The following is a 20,063-nucleotide window of genomic DNA, read 5'->3' as shown; positions in this document are numbered from 1 at the left end:
GTTCTAACTCACCACGTAGTAGCCATTCGGCCTCCTTATCTCCTCTCTCCATCTCACTTCCCACTCTAAAACCAGAGGAGGCTAACAGGTCCTCCGTCCTGTCCTCACAGAACACCCTGATCCTGCTAAGCCATGCCCTTCTTCCTGGCAGAGTCCAGGCTTGGCCAGGTGGCCTGGGCCCCACCCTTCACATTCCTCCTCCCAAGTGAAACAGCCTTAGACCACTGTCATCCTCTGCCTTTAGGCAGATGTTATTCCCAAGCACTCTTGGTCTTGGAGCTAGAGGCCCTCTGTGATCACAGAGAGAGGGGCCAGACTCATATCTCTTTCCAACAGAGATCTCAGACCAGTCTCCTGGAGTTTTGGGTGTCTTTGTTCAGAGAGGAGAGGCCAGGGTGGGAGTTCTTCAGACTCTGAGACATGACAGCACCCAGAACCCATGTGGGTGCCTGGAGAGGTCCACTGTGGGCCTCTGTTTCCCCACACTTCATCCTGGAGAACACGGATCCTCCACTCTCCCCACTAGAAGCAGATGCAGGCAGAGAGGTGCCTCAGGGAGCCTCATGACCAGACTTTCTGCGTACAGCCCACTGACCTTTCCCCCACTGTCTTTAAGCCCCCCCAAAACCGAGGGCACGCCCAACTCCCAGGACCACTCCAGCTCATGTCTAGAAGAGGCTGCCTGCGCCCCACAACCCCATAAACCCCTTCACTCTCTCTGTCTGTGTTTTGTTTTTGGAGACTGGGTCTTGACACAGGCTAGCCCCAAACTCTCCATCTCTCCACCTGGGACTACAGAGGTGCACCGTGGTCCTAGACTCAAACCAGGATAGTCTTAAATCCAGCACAGCTCCACTTTCTCTTTTTGCATTAGAAACATTTGTTAGAAGTAAACATCTACATTTCCCTCATTTCTGCACCCAAGTTTGACCTTTCTTTAAGCGTCAGAGAAGCCAGCTTGGCTCCCAGCCCTTCGCTGCCCATCACCCTGCCTCGGAGGCCCAATTGGGCCTCCCGCGCCTTTCCCATGCTCCTGGTAGGTGGGCCTCTGAGCCCAGGGCCTGCAGCGCCCCGTGAGACCTCCGTGATGGGTCTGGCAAGGCCTTACGCTGTGAGAAAAGCACAAGCCCATCAGATAAGGCTGGGGCAGCCCCAGCAGCCACCTGGGCCACCATATAGCCTCTTAGTCCCTGCTGCCTTGCCCCGGGGCAGGTGTGCTGCACGGAATGAATCTCACTACCAGATTGTTCGGGTTTCACTATGAGTTTCCTGACCCAGGCCAGCACCCACGGGCCCTGGGGGTGGGGTGGGGAGGGGGGAGCCTCCTCTGCACCTTCCAGGCCAGAAGGCAAACCCCACTGGGGCTGCAGCATGAAGGTACCTGGGGGACTGAAGCCTGGCCTTCACTACCTCTGAGCATCTTGGGAGAAGCTAGGGCCTCGTGCCTGCTCTCCTGAACCCTCTACCAAATCCAGATTCCTTAAACACTCAGAAGCTGGAGGTCCGGCTGAGACTTTCAGGCGGTGAAGTCTGAAAGACAGGCTGCCCTCTAGTGTCTATATTTGGGATGGACGGTGTCTTTTTTTTTTTTTTTTTTTTTGGTTTTCCGAGACAGGGTTTCTCTGTGTAGTCCTGGCTGTCCTGGAAACCCCTCTGTAGACCAGGCTGGCCTCAAACTCACAAAGATCTGCTTGCTTCTGCCTCCTGAGTGCTGGGATTAAAGATGTGGGCTGCGGTGTCTTTGAATGAAAGACGGGCATGAAGATTCATGTGGGGGAAGGGTCTCCATCCCATCTCCACCCCTACTCCTAATCCTGGTCCAATTCAGGTTGAGACCACCTGGAGAGAAGTGAGTTCCAGATTCCAGATCAGAGACCCAAAACCCAACTTGCCGATGTTCCCTAGAGATCCTTGTAACTCCCAATGACCCACGGTGGGCTGCACAGGGTGGTGGACACGAGGACTAGAAAGGCCTGGCCTCCAGAGCCAGGGGACAAGGAATAAGTCCACAGAACTTGCCAGCTGGAATGCTCAGAGACACCACGTGCTCCCACACACAGAACAGGGACTCCAGATGTTAAGGACGCATCCAGCTGTAAGACAGAGGTAGGGCTAGGGTGAAGATGATTCCTGGGTCAAATGCTTCTTTGGAGACCTGCCTCACATCCAAGTGTAAGGTCAGCTCTTGAACAACAATGTGGGTACAGGATGGGCCCGCCATTCACTATGGGGACTGGGAAGGTCTCCTGGAGGAGATAATACCCTGACTCACTGGCTGAGTGAGCCAATTCTCATATGCAGAGCAGAGGATGGCGGCTTTGAAAAAGAGTGACCAAGGCTGGGTGTGGTCTTTAATCTCAGCACTTAGGTGGCAGAGACAGGCATATCTCTATGAGTTTGATGTCAGCCTGGTCTACACAGAGAGTTTCAGGCAAGTCAAGGCTGCATAGTGAGACCCTGTGTCAAATTAAATAAATAACAAACAATATAAGTGACCACATGCCCAATGTGTGCCTTTACCCTGGCTCGTACTCGGGTCCTAGATTAATTGTCAATAGTGCCTTTTTTAATTTTAAAAATCATTTCCACTGGGGACATGAACGGCCTGGCTGCCAGAACCTCACCGTGGGGGAGATTCTTGTCACCTGTGACAGCATTGGGCAAGAATGGCTCGGGCTGGGGGAGGGGACTAAATGTGCCCTCTGGAGCAGCGAGAACAAAGCTACTTACTACCCACTTCAAGGAAAGGGTGCGGGGTGTATGGGATGAAAGGGTAGCAGTCAGAGCTCTAGGCAGGCGCACTATGTTCTGGGTCCCAATCACAGGAGGAAGTGGGTGCTTTGCGGCATTTGACCACTCAAGAAACCTGGGAGTGACATCTTCTGGTCATTCTAGAAGCACTGGCAGATATGGAGCTGGACCACACAAGGTGCGGTACCTGGGCAAGACGGCCCATGCTGTGGACGCCACTACCACTACCCACACCAGGGAGAGGCAGAATGTCACGGGCATCTGCGAAATTACTTTTTTTAATTTCAGTGTCAGAATGTTTTCGAGTTTGCTAGCTAGTGGAGCAAAGGTGAAATGTGGAAGAGGTGTGAGCAAAAAGCCCCTTAGATAAGAGAAGGTAGGTAAAATGTGGCAAGTGTGTATGCAAGTGCGGCGTGACTGGGTATTTGAGTTTGTATGAGAATGTGTGTGTGTGTAAGAGGTGCGGGTATGGTCGAGCCTGTGTGGGTGTGCCGGAATTCAAGTGTGCGGTGCATGAGTGTGGCTAGATCAGTGCCCTACTCTCCTCCCTGTTGCTATGATAAAACACTCACCAAAATCAATTTGGGGGACAAGGTTTATTCTGGCTTCCAGTTTGAGGGTTCGGTCCTTTATGGGAGAAGAGTAGAGACAGCAGGAGCGGGAGGCAGCTGGTCACACGGCATCCCCAGTTGGGAAGCAGGGAAAAGGGAATGCTACCCCTCTTTTATCCAGTCCAGCACTCCAGCCACGGAATGGTGCAGCCACACACATTTACCGTGAGTCCTCCCACCTCGATGAGCCCCTCTAGAAGCTCCCACACACACGTGCCCAGAGGTTGTTGACAATATTAACCACTACAGGGTTATTACTAGGGACTTATTTAACGCTTTAACTCTTCTGTCCTGGTTGGGCCACCTGGTAAGATGGGTCTGTCTTGCTGGTCATGTGACTTCCCTTGGAAGCGGAAGTGACTAGACCTGTGCCTGTCCCAGGACTTTTCAATCAATAGGGCAGGAGACTTACCTGAAGACTAGGTCTCTTAGAGGTGTCCTGTCATCCCTTAATTCCCAGGACCTGGCTGATCTGAGGCAGGGGACACAATGCCGGCTGCTGTTAGCCACCCTGTCTTGGCTGGCTTCGCTCTCGTTGTCTAGTGTGGCTCTTGACTACCCAGAGGATTGGTTACAGCAGTCCTGAGGAACACCCAGCTGCTCTACAACACTTAGATAAAGCTGACAAAAACAGGGTTTTTAATTTTCATTTTATGTATATGGGTGTTTTGCTTGCATAGATGTCCGCGTGCTACATGCATGCAGTGACTATGGAGGCCAGAAGAGGGCGTCAGATCCTCTGGAGCTGAGTTACGAATGGTTGTGAGACACCATGTGGGTGCTGGGAGTCCAACCTGGGTCCTCTGCAGAGCATCCAGTGCTCTCAACTGTTGAGCTGTCTCACCAGCTCCCTCATCTCAAAACCGCTTTAAAAACCATTTTGTTTTGATTTTAAATTCCCCTCCTCCCTCTCTTTATCCCTCCCTCTTAGTTACCATGGGTAAGCAACTTGGCTTCACCCTGTGGTCCTCAATAAGATATATAGCCTGAGTGCAGGCCCAAAAGCCATGGGGCTAATCCATTATGGACTAGAACCTCCAAAGCTAGTTGCTAAAATAGATTTTTTTTCTTGCATAAAAAGCCTTTGATGAAATTAAACATCTCATGATAAAAGCCCTGAAGAAATCAGGAATACAAGGGACATACCTCAGCATACTCAAGAACGCACACAATAAACCTATAGATGACTTTATGCCAAATTGAGGAAAATTGAAAGTTTTCCCCCTAAAATCATGAGCAAGATAAACACAGTGCTTTAAGTCTCTGCTAGAGCAATAAGCCAAGGGGAAAAAATGAGAGATTTGTGGTGGGGAGGCCTGCCCCCAGTTTTCCCCCAGGGTACTCTTGAGCAGGGAGAAGTGAGAAGTATTTAGATAGAAATATAGAAGGAGAGAGACAGATAGAAACACAGGATAGCCTTGGGAGGGCCTGGATCAAAACCCACCAGCTCCTTCTGTCTCTGCTAAAGGGCTTTTAAAGGAATGCCAAGGGGTGGAGCAAAAGACCTCTTCCCAGCACAGCCAAGTGCAGAACATTCCAAACACCTAGTAACCATGCACATGATCATGCCATTCCCTAATGCAGCCCTGTTGTGTAAAGCAAGCTCAGATCTCACTAGGAAACCTCTGTGGACTCCCACAGATCTGTGAATGGAACAGGAGGAAGTGAGACTATCCCATGCACACTATACGACCCTACACTTGAAAAGACCTGGAAACTCTACCAGGAAACTCCGAGACCTATAGACAACACTTTCAGCAAAGTAGCAGAAAGCAAAATTAATGAATAGAAATGAGTAGTTCTCCTGTATGTCACAAACAGACTTACAATACATACTTAAACACATCCTTAAACACATCTGGTTTCCTGGTTGAGGGTGCAGTATGGAGGAGGTTTAGGTGGTGTGGCCCTTGCTGGGGCAAGTACATCACTGAGGTGGTGTCTTAGCTTGGGTTTCTACTGCTGTGAAGAGACACCATGACCATGGCAACTCTTATAAAGAAAAACATTGAATTGAGGTGGCTTGCTTACAGTTCAGAGGTTCAGTCCATTATCATCATGGTGGGACATGGAGGTGTTCAGGCAGATGTGGTGCTGGAGCTGAGAGTGCTACATCTTGACTCAGAAGCAACAGGAAGTCGACTGACTGTCACACTGAGGGCAGCTTGACAAAAGAGACCTCAAAGCCCGCCCCCACAGTGACATACTTCCTCCAACAAAGCCATGCCTCCTACTAATGTCACTCCCTTTGGGGGCCATTTTCTTTCAAACCACCACAGGTGGACTTTGAGATTAAAAGCCTCAAATTACTTTCAGTTTGCTTTCTGCTTTGTACTTGTGGTTGAGAAAGGAGCTCGGCTTCCTTCTTGGGCCTCCATGCCTGCCACTTACTGCTAGGCTTCCCTGCCATGGCAGACTCCTATCCCTCTAAAATTTGAGTCAAAATACATTTTCTCCTCAAGTTGCCTTTGGTGGAGATGTTTAGTCACAGCAATGGAAAAGTAACAAATGCAGCCTGTGTAGAAGAGTGAAACTATGTAAATCAATCCAAAACGGATCAAAGACTTGCAACTCTGAAGCTGCTACGGGGAAAAAACACTTCAAGGTCCGGTTTTGACAAGGACTTCTAACCAGGACCCCAATAGCCCAGGAAGCAGCCCCAGGGTTGGCAAATGGAATTGCATGAGCTTAAAAAAAAAATTCTTTGCGACAAAGGAAATAACCAGAGTGAAGAGTCAGCCTACAGTGTGGGAGAAAAGAAATTCCTTGTTAGCTATACATGAGACAGGGGGTTAATACCTAGAATCTACTAAGAGCTTGACAAATACAAAAATCCCAAATCATCTCATCGATAGATGAGCAAATGAGTTGAACAAATAGTTCTCAGAAGATTAAATACAAATGGCCATAAATATTTGAAAGAAAGAAAAAAAAGTTAAACATCCTCAGCCACCAGGGAAATGTAAATCAAAGCTGCTTTTAGATTCCATCTCACCCAGTTGGCAAAGGATGGAGGCAGGGCAAGGGACTCAGCGTGATGCTGATGGGACTGTAAACTGATGCAGCCACTGTGGAAATCGCCCTGGAGTTTTCTCCGAAACCTAAAAGTAGAACCACCATAGGATTCAGCTATCGAAATCCACAGAAATACTGGCACACCCATGTTTGTTGCTGTGATTTTCACCACAGTCAAACAGTCTAGATGCCCATCAACAATGAATGGGTAAAGGACATTGGTATATAGACACAATGGAATTTGATTCAGCTGTAAAAAAATTAAATTCTGTCATTTGTAAGAAAATGGATGGAACTGGAGAGCATCTTGTTAAGGGGAATAAGCCAGACTCAGAAGAATAAATATCACCTCTTTTCTCTTACATGTAGAACTGTATCTATGTATTATGCATTTATCTATCTGTGACACTATGAATTATGGGAGGTCTAAAAGGCATGGAAAGAAGAGAACAGGATAGGGTAAAGGGGTTGTAAAACAAAATACCAAGTGTTTTCTCACTTATGTGGAATCTGAACTATGTACATGCATACATCTGTATGTATGTATTTCTGACATAAAACAGAAAGAGGTCTATTTGAGGAGAGAAAGAGGACCAGCGAGAGGTGTGTAGGAGGGATGAGGAAAGGCAGTGAGGGGCAAGGTATAATATTAGATGCATATGAAAACATTATTATGAGATCCATTGCTTTGTTTGCTAATCAAAGCATTTATAAAATAAAAAGTACTTTCTCTTTATAAGTTAATTCTCAGGTATTGCAGTATTAGAAGCAAATGCAGATAGGTTATGGGTACAACGTGAAGCAAAGTTGACAGAGTTTTTGTTACCTCACCCAATATGGAGACTCTGACCTGTCACAGTGCTTTGAAACGGCTGTCTTTGCCCTACTGCTCTGCAGTACCACTTGGTGGTGATAACCCTGAGTGGGTGGATCTCTAGGATTCATTCTATCTATGAATGAATTCTATCTATCTCTATGGTGCATTAGTTTACCTTTCCTTAATGCCATGTGTCTTCTACACTAGGGGGTACATTTTCCAACAGTATTCAATATCAGCTTGTCATCTTCTGCCCCTCCCCCAGGAGGAAAAATAAACACAAAGATATTGAGATGTGTCAACCAACAATCTATTCTAAGGTTAATTTAGCAAAACTATTTTTTTTATTTTTTTGATGAAGTCTCACTGTGTAGTCCTGGGCCTGGAACTCACTGTGTAGATCAAGCTGGCCTTAAACTCACAGAGATCTGCCTGCCCCTGTCTTCTGAATGCTGGGATTAAAGTCTTGCACTGTCACTCTCAGTGGAGGAAAAAACTATTTTAAATTCCAATAACCAAACATAGTGTATTCTTGAATGTTTTTTAAAGATTTTCTTGTGGGATGGTGGTGGTGCATGCCTTTGATCCCAGCACCCAGGAGGTAGAGGCAGCCTGATCTACAGAGCTAGTTCCAGGACAGCCAAGGTTACATGAAGAAACCTTATCTAAAAAAAAAAAAAAAAAAAAAAAAGATTTTTCTTAACATTTATAAGTGTGTGTGTGAGCGTGTGAGTTTATGTGCACTGTGTGTGCAATACCACAAGTGGCCAGAAGAGGGTGCTATATTCCCAGGAACTGGAGATACAGATGGTTGTGGGCCTTCCTGTGTGTGCTGGGAACTGAACCAGGGTCCTCTGTAAGAGCAGCACTGTGCTCTTAACTGATGAGTCATCTCTCTAGCCAGATATTTGTTTTTATGCAACTATAAACTTGTTTTTTTAATTGTTGCTGGTATACAGAAAGATAATCCATCTCTGTATATTGAGCTTGTATCCAGTTACTGGACCAAATAAACTTATTAACCTGCAATTTATTATTGTATTTTACTTCCTATGCACCCAATCGTAGCCTATGTGAATGATAATTTTTGCCTTTTCCCCAATCTTCAAACTGCTTTTCTCCTCCTCCTCTTCCTCCTTCTTTTCTTCTTCCTCTCCTCCCCTCCTTCTTTCCTCCTCCTCTCCTCCTTCTCCTCCTCCTCCTCCTCCTCTCTTCCTTTTCCTCCTCCTCCTCCTCCTCTCCTCCTCCTCCTCCTCCTCCTCTCCTCCTTCTCCTCCTCTCCTCCTCCTCTCCTCCTTCTCCTCCTCTCCTCCCTCCTCCTCTCCCTCCTCCTCCTCTCCTTCTTTGCCTTATGGCATTGGCTCGTACCATATTGCATAGAACTGATACGTGCTCTTGTCTCCCCTTACTCCAGCCTCTGTGGTACAGCACTTACTATTTCACCTTTTAAGCACGATGGTAGCTGTAGAGTTTTGGTTTTTTGCTTCCTGGGCACTATACTTTCAGATGGAAAATTTTGTTTTGTTTTGTTTTTCTTCAGATCAAGGCGGCTGTATTTCTAACTTGCAGATTGCAGTTTGCTTTGTTTAAGTCATGAATGACCGACCATCTGTTGAGAAGGTCCCACATTTGCCTCTTAGTCTAGTCTTACTGACTTTTGGGTCTCCTTTTAGTTTGCAGATTCTATTCAGCTAAAATGACCCCCTGAGCTATGCCCCAGGACAGAGACAAGCAAACTCGATCCCGTGCAGAGCCCCAGACTCAGCCCTTCCTCTCCACATTCTGAGTCCAAGTTGAGGCTCGACTTTGAAAAACCGCTGGCTTTTGGCCTGTGACTCTGATGCCATCCTCTGCCCCTTGGCAACCAGCCTCAGCGGAATACTGGCGGGAGCCTCGTCCAGCAGACCTCGGCATTGCAAAGACAATGGCGTGTCCGTCAAACCAGAAAGTCCTGCGACAACCATGAGTGTCATGGGGATCAGGACCACTCTCCCACCCCACCCTGCGCGAGGTTCCTTTAAGAGAGCCCGCCACGTTCCGCTTAACGGGGGGGGCGCGTCTCTGGGGCGGGAGGCAGAGGCCGCCAAGAATGCTGGGCTCCGTCGGGAGTGCGAAGGATGAAGCTCTGCCTGGTGGTTTCCCCCTCCCGGTGCCCCCAGAGTCCGCCCTCTTCTATTTATCAAGTCCCCGCCCCAACTTCGAAGTTCCCTCCTGCCAGGAGAGCTGGGCCTTGGCCCCGCTCCCACCTCCATGCTCCGCCCCCAGCCCAGGCTCTTGGACTTCCGCGCTTGTTCCATCCCGGGTCCTCCCTACCCTTCCCCAGCGAGCCCTGAGGCCGCAATCCGGGGAAGGACCGGTGGCCCCGCGTGGCCTCATCCACATGCAGGGGACGGTGCGAAGCAGCGATCGCCAGCAGCACACAAAGGCTGTTCCGCCGCCGCCGGTCACACCGTGCCAGCCTCGCTCCGCCCGCCGCCCCGGTGGCCTAGACCCGCCCCGCCTCCCCCAGTGCATCTGCCCCACGATCCGGGCTGCACCATCCGATGGCTTCCGGGAGGAGGCAGGCTCCCCTGGACCCTGGCCTCTGAGACCTCCTTGCTACCATAATTGCCCCTTTCGTGACTCCCTGGCACTTCCAGTAGCCTGGTCACCTGGGGCCATGCTGGACGGCTTGGGGCCTGGGCTAAAGTCCTAGTCCACTGAGCCCTGACTCTGGACCTTTGTAGAGAAAGGAGTCTGTGGTGGGGACGTAAGGTTGGACTCTAACGGCATTTAGAGAGGCCGGGATGGATTTGGTGATGATGGAGACTGTCCCAAACTCCCAGGATAGCCTGGGGCTCCCTAAGTGACCTCTAGGGTCTCTGAGGTCTTCATCTCTCCACAAGCCTTTGACCTCTAGAATTGTTCTAGGGACAGCCCCCACTCATCCTATGACTTGCCCACCAGACACGGTCAGAACCCTTGGAGGCCAGGGAGCTATCAGAAAAAGTTTGCACCGAGGAGGCCCTGCCACCGTGAGGTAACTCGCCTCTGGGTCGCACTTCCATCTGTGCTACCCACCCTTCACTAACGGGGCAGGAGGGATTTAAAAAGTGCATGTCGTGGCATGCAGCACCCCCCACCCCGCGTGCCTTGCATAGACTCCTTGAGGGCAGGGACAGTCCGGTCTTTGAGCTTTGCTCCCCCACCTCACCCAAGACTGGTTGTAGCCCCTTCGTTCCCTCAACTAGGAAGTCCTTCCTAACTCTGATCCAAGTCCCTTTCTGTCTCCCCAGGCTAGGGTTGGGGGGAAAGGGGAGTTCCCTTTAAGGGCGGTGGGGGAGGGGGCTGCCGGCGGGCCCTCCTTCCGTCCCTCCCTGGATCCAGCCGCTCTGGGGGCCCCCGGGGGCCCGGGCCCCATGCCAGCGCATGCGCCCGCCTGTGGGCGCTGTCCCGGGCTGCGAGGGCCGCGAGCGCACCAACAGACGGACCGACCGACGGACTGGCGGCGGGCCGGACGGACGGGGTAGCGCAGGGAGCTGGGATGAGGCGGGACAGCGACATGACAGGCCACATACAGCAGCCCGGCGGGCGCGGGAACCCCGGCCCTGCACCCTCGCCTTCCCCGGGCCCTGGACCCGGCCCGGGCACCTCGGAGCGGGTGGCGCTCAAGAAAGAGATCGGGCTGGTGAGCGCCTGCACCATCATCATCGGTGAGCGGGGCGCACACAGGGTGGAAGGCTCTTGGGGAGCCTTGGTGTTCCTCCCTCACAAGGACCCTAAGACCCCAGGGCCAAAGAACCCCTTTGAGCACCTGCTGCTGTGGCTGAGGGTACACTTGACCCTACTCGGAACGGATCTGGCAGAGTAGACACAGGTCCTCTGGCTCCCGCCTCCCCAACCTCTCTGGAAATTTGTGCCTGTACGAGGCTCGGCAGAGGTGGGGGTGGGGAGGGGGCGCTGTCCCTGTTGCAACCTCCCCTGGCCTTCACTTCTCTGTGGGCTTTGTCAAGACAATTACCCTATTCCCATCTGGGAAATAATGACTGGGACTGCTTTTAGTGGCAAGTTCTGGACTGCAGGGCAGGCTGTCTGCATCCCTACTGTGGGGGGTGGGGTTCAAGTGCCAGAGCAATGAAGCCGTCTGTTCTTGGAAAGCAGGAAAGACTGTGGGTAAATGGGCAGGTAGAGCCTAAACCGAGGGGAAATGGCCTCCGAGCCATCCTTCCCGGCAGCTGTGGCGACAGAATCCAGGGAGAGGCAGGAGTGGCCAGAGCCATGAGAACAGCCATGAGCAGACTAAGCCTCCGGGGGGAGCTCCCATTCAGTCCTGGGACCTGAGGGGGTGCCCTTGTGGCCTGGTGGCATCTGAGGGGGTGCTCTCACGGCCTGGCTATCTTGTTCTCCCTACAGATGGGGCTTTCTGGGTAGGAAGAACACTCAGAGACAAGGACAGTGATGGTAGCACACCTCCCCCCCTCCCCTGGCCCTCCACACCTCTGTCCCTTGACTCCTGGAGAACTGGGCTAACCCTCTTGGGAGGGACCTTTTCTGTCCCCCTGTGCCCAGTGGTTGAGGGTCTAAAAGATCAATAATTAGGGTCTTGACTGTCCTCTTCCCCGGCCAGTGGGAGCTGCAGTCACAGTATTGCCCTTCTGCCCTTTGACCCCTGAAGATGGAGAAAGGCTGAAGGGCTCATTGGGGCAGACAGGGGTCTTCACCTCTTCCTACTTCATGCCCCTCCATGAGAAACTCCAGCTGGAGAGATGTAGTGTCCCTTGGATACCCACCGCACTCATACCCAGAGTCACCCAGTGTGAACCCAGCTCCGGACAGTTCCATCATCTTGCCCTCTAGAATGGTCCTGATGATACCCTAGGAAGCCCTGCCTGGCTGCCTAATAATAGGAAGGGTTGAGTCGGGGGCTTGGCCAGAGAGAACTGGTTAGAGCTTTGCCTCCAGCCAACACCCTTTGCAGGGGCTGCACTCCCCCACAAAAGGGGAAGCCTATGTGTCCATGGTGCCCTAGGAGTCAAGAGGCTGCCCGTGAGTGGGGCTTGCCGGAGAGGTTCAGAGAGAGAGACAAAACCTGGCGTGCACGTAGTAGACATTACCCCCTGTTACTATCCTATCCTCAAGGAAGTCCGAGGCTGCCAGAGCTCCAGCCCTCTAGAAGAAGGTGTTAGTGGCCGTGTGGGGAGTAGAAGAGGCGAGCTCCGCCATCTTGTTTCTTCTTCAGCACAGGCTTTGGAGGAACTATGCCCCAGAGCCTGGGTCTGGCCCGCCAGCTCCCCTCCCTTCACCTTTCAGCCTGTTCTTGCTTCATGGCTCCCCCTTGGCCTCCAGAAGCTGAAGGCTGAGGAGGGTGAAAGTCAACTGGGCTAACCAAGTATGCTAGATGTGGGAACAACCCTCAAACGGTTCTCTCCGGCCCGTGGGCCAGGCTCATGGAGCGCTGAAGAGTTCCAGCCAAGACACTGGACCAGGCAGTGGAGAAACCAGGAGAGGAGGTCAGATCTGCACCTCCTGATTTCCCAAGCGTCCCTTTCCTTTCATACAACATGCTTCCCCCACAACACAACTCCCAGTCCTGGGTGCACCTGCTTCTTCTCCATTCCTAACTCGGGAAGCTTGGTCAAAGTCAGAAGTCTCCACAGTCATATTTTAACATATAAATCTGGAAAAAGTCACCCCCTTGTCTGGGAGTGACCTGTCTTTATCGGTTAGCTGTTACTCACTGGATATTTCCAAAATGTTCAATGGTTCCTCCCATAGATTCTGTATTCATTCCTCAATACGTCATCAGCCTCATCCAGGCGGAGAAGTGGGGCTTTTGGGAATGGGAGATGTGGACGATGGGTTGTAGAGAGGATGAGACTGCACCTTGACTATAGGACAGTGCTCACAGCCAAAAACAAAACAAAACAAAACAAAACAACAACAACAACAACAACAACAAAACAAGCAAGCCTGGAGAGGACGAGGCAGGAAGGGAACAGCCAGCTGGGGCAGGACTGTGCGTGACACCCGGGCATCAGATATCTGTTCAGAGTACCACTTCACGTCCACCCTGTGGGACACCAAGTTTTGCACCCATTACACAGATGGAAAAACTGAGGTTGAGAGTTACATGGCACTGTTCACAACTGGTGAGCTCAGAATTTGGATTCAGGTTTCCAGTGTCTTTTGTGAGATGGAGGCTTGGCAAAAATGAAGGCCTGACTCAACCCTTTTGATGGGGGACATCTGGGGACTGAGTCAGGTAAACTGAGATCTCCCACCACTAGGTAGTAACAGAGCCAGGAAAGTCAGCCCTTCCTGTGGCTATGCACACAGGGTCTCTTATCCTGCCGTGGAGACCTTAGCTACCCCCTCACACAGTCCACACAGCGTGCCCAAGCCCAACAGACCCAGTCACTGTGGCTTTGCTGCCCAGGTCACCCCATCCTCCTCCTGGGACTCAAGTGTCTAGCTCATGTGGGTATTTGAAAGTCAGGCTCAAATGTCTGCAGCGACGTGAGGGGCTAGTGCATGAACCCCATCTTTCCAGAGGCCGGTCCCTGTCATGCAGCTCTCCACATTCTCGTCCACAATCTCCAGGGCCGTAAGTAAATGGGTCTCTGCGGACACTCTTCCTTACAGGTCCTGAGGACACCCCAGCCCTGCCTACAAAGAAACTGAGGCCCTAGGGCTGCAACCTGCTCAAGACCGGATGTCCTTAGGATAGTGTAGGACACCATTGGAAGTCAGGGCAACGGCAGGCACAAGGCTGAGCGTCTCTTGGCCCCAGAGATACTCATGCACCCATTCAACAGTGCCAGGTGGGTTAGACATCCAGCGGGGGACAAGGCAGCTGGTCCCTCTGCGAGGGTTGATGTCCCAGTACAGTCAGTCAGCACACAAAATAAACAGCCAGGCATGCAGTCCGTGGCCATGAGTATCGGGACCAGACGACTGAGGCAGGAAGGGGGGCAGGTTGTGTTGGGGCAGGGGGAGTCCGGTAGGGCTTGGTGGTGGGTTGTGAGCTATATGGCGAAGACTTTGCCTTTTTTCCTTTAGGAGGTGGGAGTTGGGGGGGGGGGGTGACCTGAGAAAAGATGGGTTGGAACTTAGGAGGAGAGGCTATGGGAATAAAGGTTACAGGAGGGAGGCCAGGCAGGAAGCCACTTGGACAGAGGCAATAGTGGCTCCAGATGGGGCAGCGGTGGAGGGCTGAGAGGAAGTTCAGTTCTGGATGTGTTTGTGATAGACGGGACAGGGCGGCAAGAGGGGAGGGTCCAGGGTGACAGAGGTGGTGGGCTGAGCAACTGGGAAGATGTTTTGTCTCTGTCTGGTCAGGACAACTTCAGAAAGGATCAGATCCACAGAAGGGAGAGGAAGTTGGGAGTTCTGTTTGGAGGTACGTGGAAGAGGCTAGCTAGTGGGAAGTTTGTGGCCTAGGCTGAATTTAGTAGGAGGTCCCTGCTCCAGTTACAAATTTGGGAGTTGCCATCGGGGGCAGGATGAAATTTCCAAGGGACTGATTATAGAAATAGCATGGTCAAGGGCCCAGGACTGAGCCCTGGGCACCCAGTGGTTAAAAGTTGGGCTTAAGATGAAGGAGCTGCAAAGAATTCCAAGAAATAGGGCATGGAGGTATGCACCTGTCACCCCTGTGCTCCAGAGGATCATGAGTTCAAGAGCAGCCTGGGCTACATATTCAGACTTTGCTCAAATAAACAACAACTACATAAAATCCCTGGGAAACCAACATCTCAGGAGCCTGGCCGGGATGCTGAGTGAGCAGCATGCAGGGACCTGCCACATAACACCATTTAATTGTGGAAGATGTGGGCTGGGGCTGGAGGGTTAGGGTTAGTATCTTAGAGTTTGTTAGTGACCATGACAAGTCTGGGCCTGGAGACTAGGTGCTGGCAAGCATGCTGGGCTTGATAGGACTAGATTGTGAAGGCCAAACCGAGAGGTCTCCACCTATCTGCTCATCCTCTCTCCAAAGGAAAGTGGGTTAAGCTAGAGGTGCACGCTGGCTCATTAGCAACCCAGAGCACGTCCTGGATGTCCCCACTCACTTCCTTAGTATCCTACCAAGACCTCAGTGGGGCCACTGTCACACCAGAGAAGGACACACACTTACTAGAAAGGCCTGGGAAGAGAGGGCAGACTTCACCCAGGTCTCAGCAAAGTTCTGCATGTCACCTCAGGGTGTTGAGGTCCCTCTGGGAATTGGGTCTCCAGAGGAAAAGCTGTGTGGGGCACAGGGATCTCCTGGGTTTATAAAAATAGTGAGATCCATAAGTACTTCCCTTGGCAACTGATGTGCCAGCCAAAGCATGCCAATGTCTAGGTATTATTAAGGAATCCCTTTACAGCCTTCCTCCAGGGCTATGTGAATGAGGCGGGACCAGATTCTCGGGGCCCAAATGGGTAATCTGGAGAGAGATCTGGGGGTGGCACTGCTTCAGGAAGTCTGGTGACTAGGGCTGTTCACAACAGCAGGGGACAGGGAGCCTGATCAGGATCGAGATCCTAAACAAGGTGCTTCCTCTCTGACCAAGTCAGATCAGACCATCTCTCTGCTGACCTCTAGCCCTGGGGCCACACTACCAGATGGAGAAACTGAGTCCCAGAAGAAAGCACTTGCTAGACATATAATCCTGTATGTGTTTCTAAGGATAGGGATGTTGCCAGAATCAGGACCTCCCTGTCCCTTCTCAATCAGACTGCGTGTACACACACACACACACACACACACACACACACACACACACACACACGCACGCACGCACGCACGCACGTTCTCAGGCCATGGGCAAGCAAGTAGCTCATTCTGCAGACTTGACCTCCACAGTCTACCCCTGTGACCTCTATGGTCTGCAACTGCCTCCCAGAAATAGGTCAGCAAGCACTGCAGCAGCAGCCGCCACAGGGAACAATGGTCCTTTCTTCATTCCTCCTGGAGGCAAGTAAGCCCCATCAGGCCAAACATCTTAATGTGATAAAACCACCCAGAGAAAGCACAAGGAATGGGGGTGGGGGAGACTTGAGGGTCCTCCCACCTGCCTGCCTGGGAGGATCAACAAGGACCAGAGAACAGTTGTCCCATGGAATGGACAGGAATGTTGAGGCCTTGGGACCCACATCTTTCTGGTTGTCAGTCAGATGCCCACCCAAGCATTCTGTAATATCTTCATCTTATATCTTCATACCTTGGTCCTGTTGGGCCCTGGGTCCCACCCTCTTCTCTTCCTCCTCCTCCTCTCTTTTCCTCCTCCTTTCCCTCCTTCCTCCTCTTCCTCCTCCTCCTTCTCCAATGCAGAATTCCTCAAGAGCTGGTTTTTCCATTGCACATCCTTTCCGTAAGACAGATCTACTGGGTTTGAATGTGGGATCAGAGTTCTTAACCTACCACTGGTAGAAAAACAAAACAAAACAAAAAAACAACCTAAAACAATGGATCTTGATCTCAATCTGTGGGTCATGACCCCTTTGACAAACTTCTGTCTCCAAAAATATTTATATTACAATTCATAACAGTAGCAAAATTATAGTTATGAAGCAGCAACGAAAATAATTGTATGGTTTGGGGGTCACCACCACATGAGGAACTGTGTTAAAGGGTCACAGCATTAGGAAGGTTGAGGACCACTGCTCTAAAACATCAGCTCTAGGGACCCTCCCCACATCCACTATCATTCAGGTACTTAAAACCACCCTCCTTAGCCCTGCCCTCAGCATCCTTCCGCCCACCCCTTTGTCACCCAAGCCCACCACCTTGCAGCTGCCTGCATTCATCCCACCACACGGTGCCCAGAGCATCCATCAAAGATCATGGTTTCTTTACCACTTTCAAGCAGGTGCTGCAGGTTGTCCTGGCAGAGCTCTCTGATTCCCCCCAGGACCTGAGACACATGGTCCTCTGAGCCACATGGGAGAGGTTCTGGGTGGTAGCCTGAAGCCATGAGTCCAAAACAGTCGTGCACCTCCACCCATTCCCAGGCCAGCACCGGGGTCTCAGCCACATGGTTCAGGGGTAGGGATGCAGCCCTGACCCCGAAGACCCTGTGTGAGGCAGGGCTTCCCCAGGGCCTGTCCACATGTCACCAGACTGAGTTGTGCAGAGCAATGGGGTCTCTACAGGAGGAAGGTGCCTCAGAGCCTTGGATGCCCCCAGCTCCACCATACTCATCTCCTTCCAAGGCCACCCAGCCCCCGCTGGCTTCAGACTTCACTGGCTTTTGGCAAATCCTGTTCTGCCAGGTCCTGAGAACTGCTGCCGGATGGAGCAGACTCAAAGGTTCTTTACAAACCCAACAGCCCACCCAGGCCTTGGGCCCCTCGTCTGAGATATGGAAGGTGGCTCCTCCCCAGCTTCCCCAACTCCAGCCCCATTCCCAGAAAGGGGACCAGGGTTACAGCTTACCTCTGGGGATTGAGACACAGGAATTATTCCATCCTTATCTGGATGTATTTAGGGCTCCTGGGATGTGACCAGAACACCAAGTAGGGCGTCGTGGCTGTCCAGACTGGAAATCTGTGTCGGCCGGGGGTGGGGGTGAGGGATGGCAGGGTAGACCTGGAGTGAATGCAGATTGGCAACCACAGCCATATCCTCTGCCAGCCCCGCCTGTGGACCTGACAGGTGAAGTAAGCAGACTATACACACACACACACACACACACACACACACACACACACACACACACACTGCCCTGCTAGGAGGGGGCTGAGCTGATGGCCCCACCAGTGCTAGCGTTTTCGTACATGTAGCCAGTGACTGGAAGTCTTGACTGTGGGCAGGCTCTAGTGCTCACCCTGGGGTTTGGACGGGGGCTAATGCTCATCCTGGGGTTTGGACGGGGGCTAGTGCTCACCCTGGGGTTTGGACGGGGGCTAGTGTGCATCCTGGGGTTTGGACGGGGACTAGTGTGCATCCTGGGGTTTGGACAGGGACTAGAACATCCTGGGGTTTGGAGGGGGACTAGTGTGCACCCTGGGGTTTGGACGGGGACTAGTGCTCATCCTGGGGTTTGGACGGGGGCTAGTGCTCACCCTGGGGTTTGGACGGGGGCTAGTGTGCATCCTGGGGTTTGGAGGGGACTAGTGCTCACCCTGGGGTTTGGACGGGGACTAGTGCTCACCCTGGGGTTTGGAGGGGGACTAGTGTGCATCCTGGGGTTTGGACAGGGACTAGAACATCCTGGGGTTTGGAGGGGGACTAGTGTGCATCCTGGGGTTTGGACAGGGACTAGAACATCCTGGGGTTTGGAGGGGGACTAGTGTGCATCCTGGGGTTTGGACAGGGACTAGAACATCCTGGGGTTTGGAGGGGGACTAGTGTGCATCCTGGGGTTTGGACAGGGACTAGAACATCCTGGGGTTTGGAGGGGGACTAGTGTGCATCCTGGGGTTTGGACAGGGACTAGAACATCCTGGGGTTTGGAGGGGGACTAGTGTGCATCCTGGGGTTTGGACGGGAGCTAGTGCTTACCCTGGGGTTTGGACAGGGACTAGTGCTCCTCCTGGGGTTTGGAGGGGGTCTAGTGCTCATCCTGGGGTTTGGACGGGGGCTAGTGCTCATCCTGGGGTTTGGACAGGGACTAGAACTTCCTGGGGTTTGGTGGGCTTTTCCCCACCGGTGGTTTAGACACAGACTACTGACCCTCTGCTGCCCATTACACAATGTAAAAGGCTTTGGGCTCCCCACTCACCTTGCCAGACAGGTCTGTAAAATGGCCTATTGTAAAGAGCACAGGCATGGAGCCCTCCTCTGGCTCACAGCTTGGTGTCCTTACTGGGACCTTCACCAGCAGGCTGTGGGGCACCTGCCTTCACTCAGCTCTGGGCCCTATACCGGTGCTCACTGCAGGTGCTGAGTAAACTAACAGATGACCAGTCATCCTGATGCCCCATGAGGCCTCCAGGCATGGGCACAAAGGATGGGGACTCCTCGTTTGCCAGATGGAGACAGAAGTTTCTGTTTATTGCTGGTGTGGGTGTCTGTGGAGAGCGGCAGGGTCCTGAGGCTTCCTGCAAGGGGAAGCTGCTGGGGTCTGGAAGGGCTGCTTGGTGGAAAGGGCCTCGTCCACTCATCCATACAGTAGGGAATACCACTGTGGCTCTGGATGTCTGGGAAGGGAGTCTGGTCCACCACTTCCGGGGATGTTCAAAGGTCCACAGAGCAGACTCTGGAATAAATGGGATTCTCAGCATCCGTTTAATCTCATACTTCTCAGCAGAAAGAGCAGGGTAGGGCCGTGTCTGGGTGTTGTGGGATTCAGCACCTGCAGTGAGCAGGATGCAGGGCTGAGTGAAGGCAGGAGCCCCACTGCCTGCTGGCGGAGATGCCAGGCTGTGAACCAGATGAAGGCTCAATGCCTGCCTGCACTCTCTGAGCCTTTACAACAGGCCATTTTACAGACTGGCCTGGCAAGGCAAGTGGAGAGCACAAGGCCTCTTAGCCCCAGCTAGGGTCAGCAGTCTGTGTTCAAACTCCAGGCAGGACAAGAATCTCTGCTATGGCCTGTCCCAATCCTGCTGTGTCGGCTGCTGACAGCCTCTAATGCCCATTGCCCTCCCTCACCCCACTGACCCTTGCCCAGCACTTAAACATGTTAATAGCACCAGGTCTTAGGGTGGGTGGGGGTCTGTGTTCATGGCCTGGGTTCTAAGTCCCCAAAGGAAAATAGAATATGAAGAAAGCGAGTAGGAATAAGGCTGCTTTGGGGGCAGCACGTTGGTTAGATCACTACTCTTCAAGATGTCCGGTGAGTTTGGACTCTGGCCAATAGGAGAAGGGCAGGCAGATGAAAGACAGGTCAAGGTCTTGCCGGGGGAGGCCAGCTCTGGCCAGCAGGTAGGAGGGTAACAGATGGCTAGAGCTGAGGGCCTGA

At 52.2% G+C, this 20,063-nt stretch overlaps 1 protein-coding gene across 3 annotated transcripts in view; it reads left to right on the top strand.

Moving 5' to 3' along the window:
* Window positions 1–10,639: 10,639 nt before the first annotated feature.
* Slc7a10 (solute carrier family 7 member 10) overlaps window positions 10,640–20,063 on the top strand; it is a 15,688-nt gene continuing 6,264 nt past the window's right edge. For all 3 annotated transcript variants that reach the window (XM_059274974.1, XM_059274964.1, XM_059274953.1), the window contains exon 1: window positions 10,640–10,886. In XM_059274974.1, coding sequence (XP_059130957.1) covers window positions 10,718–10,886 — 169 coding nt within the window. In that variant the 5' untranslated portion in view covers window positions 10,640–10,717. The remainder of the gene's footprint in view (window positions 10,887–20,063) is intronic.

Source organism: Peromyscus eremicus, chromosome 1 (assembly GCF_949786415.1).
Source record: "Peromyscus eremicus chromosome 1, PerEre_H2_v1, whole genome shotgun sequence".
Classification (NCBI taxonomy): Eukaryota; Metazoa; Chordata; class Mammalia; order Rodentia; family Cricetidae; genus Peromyscus; species Peromyscus eremicus.
The sequence above is the reverse complement of the archived record's forward strand: the minus strand, read 5'-3'. Positions and strand labels throughout refer to the sequence as shown.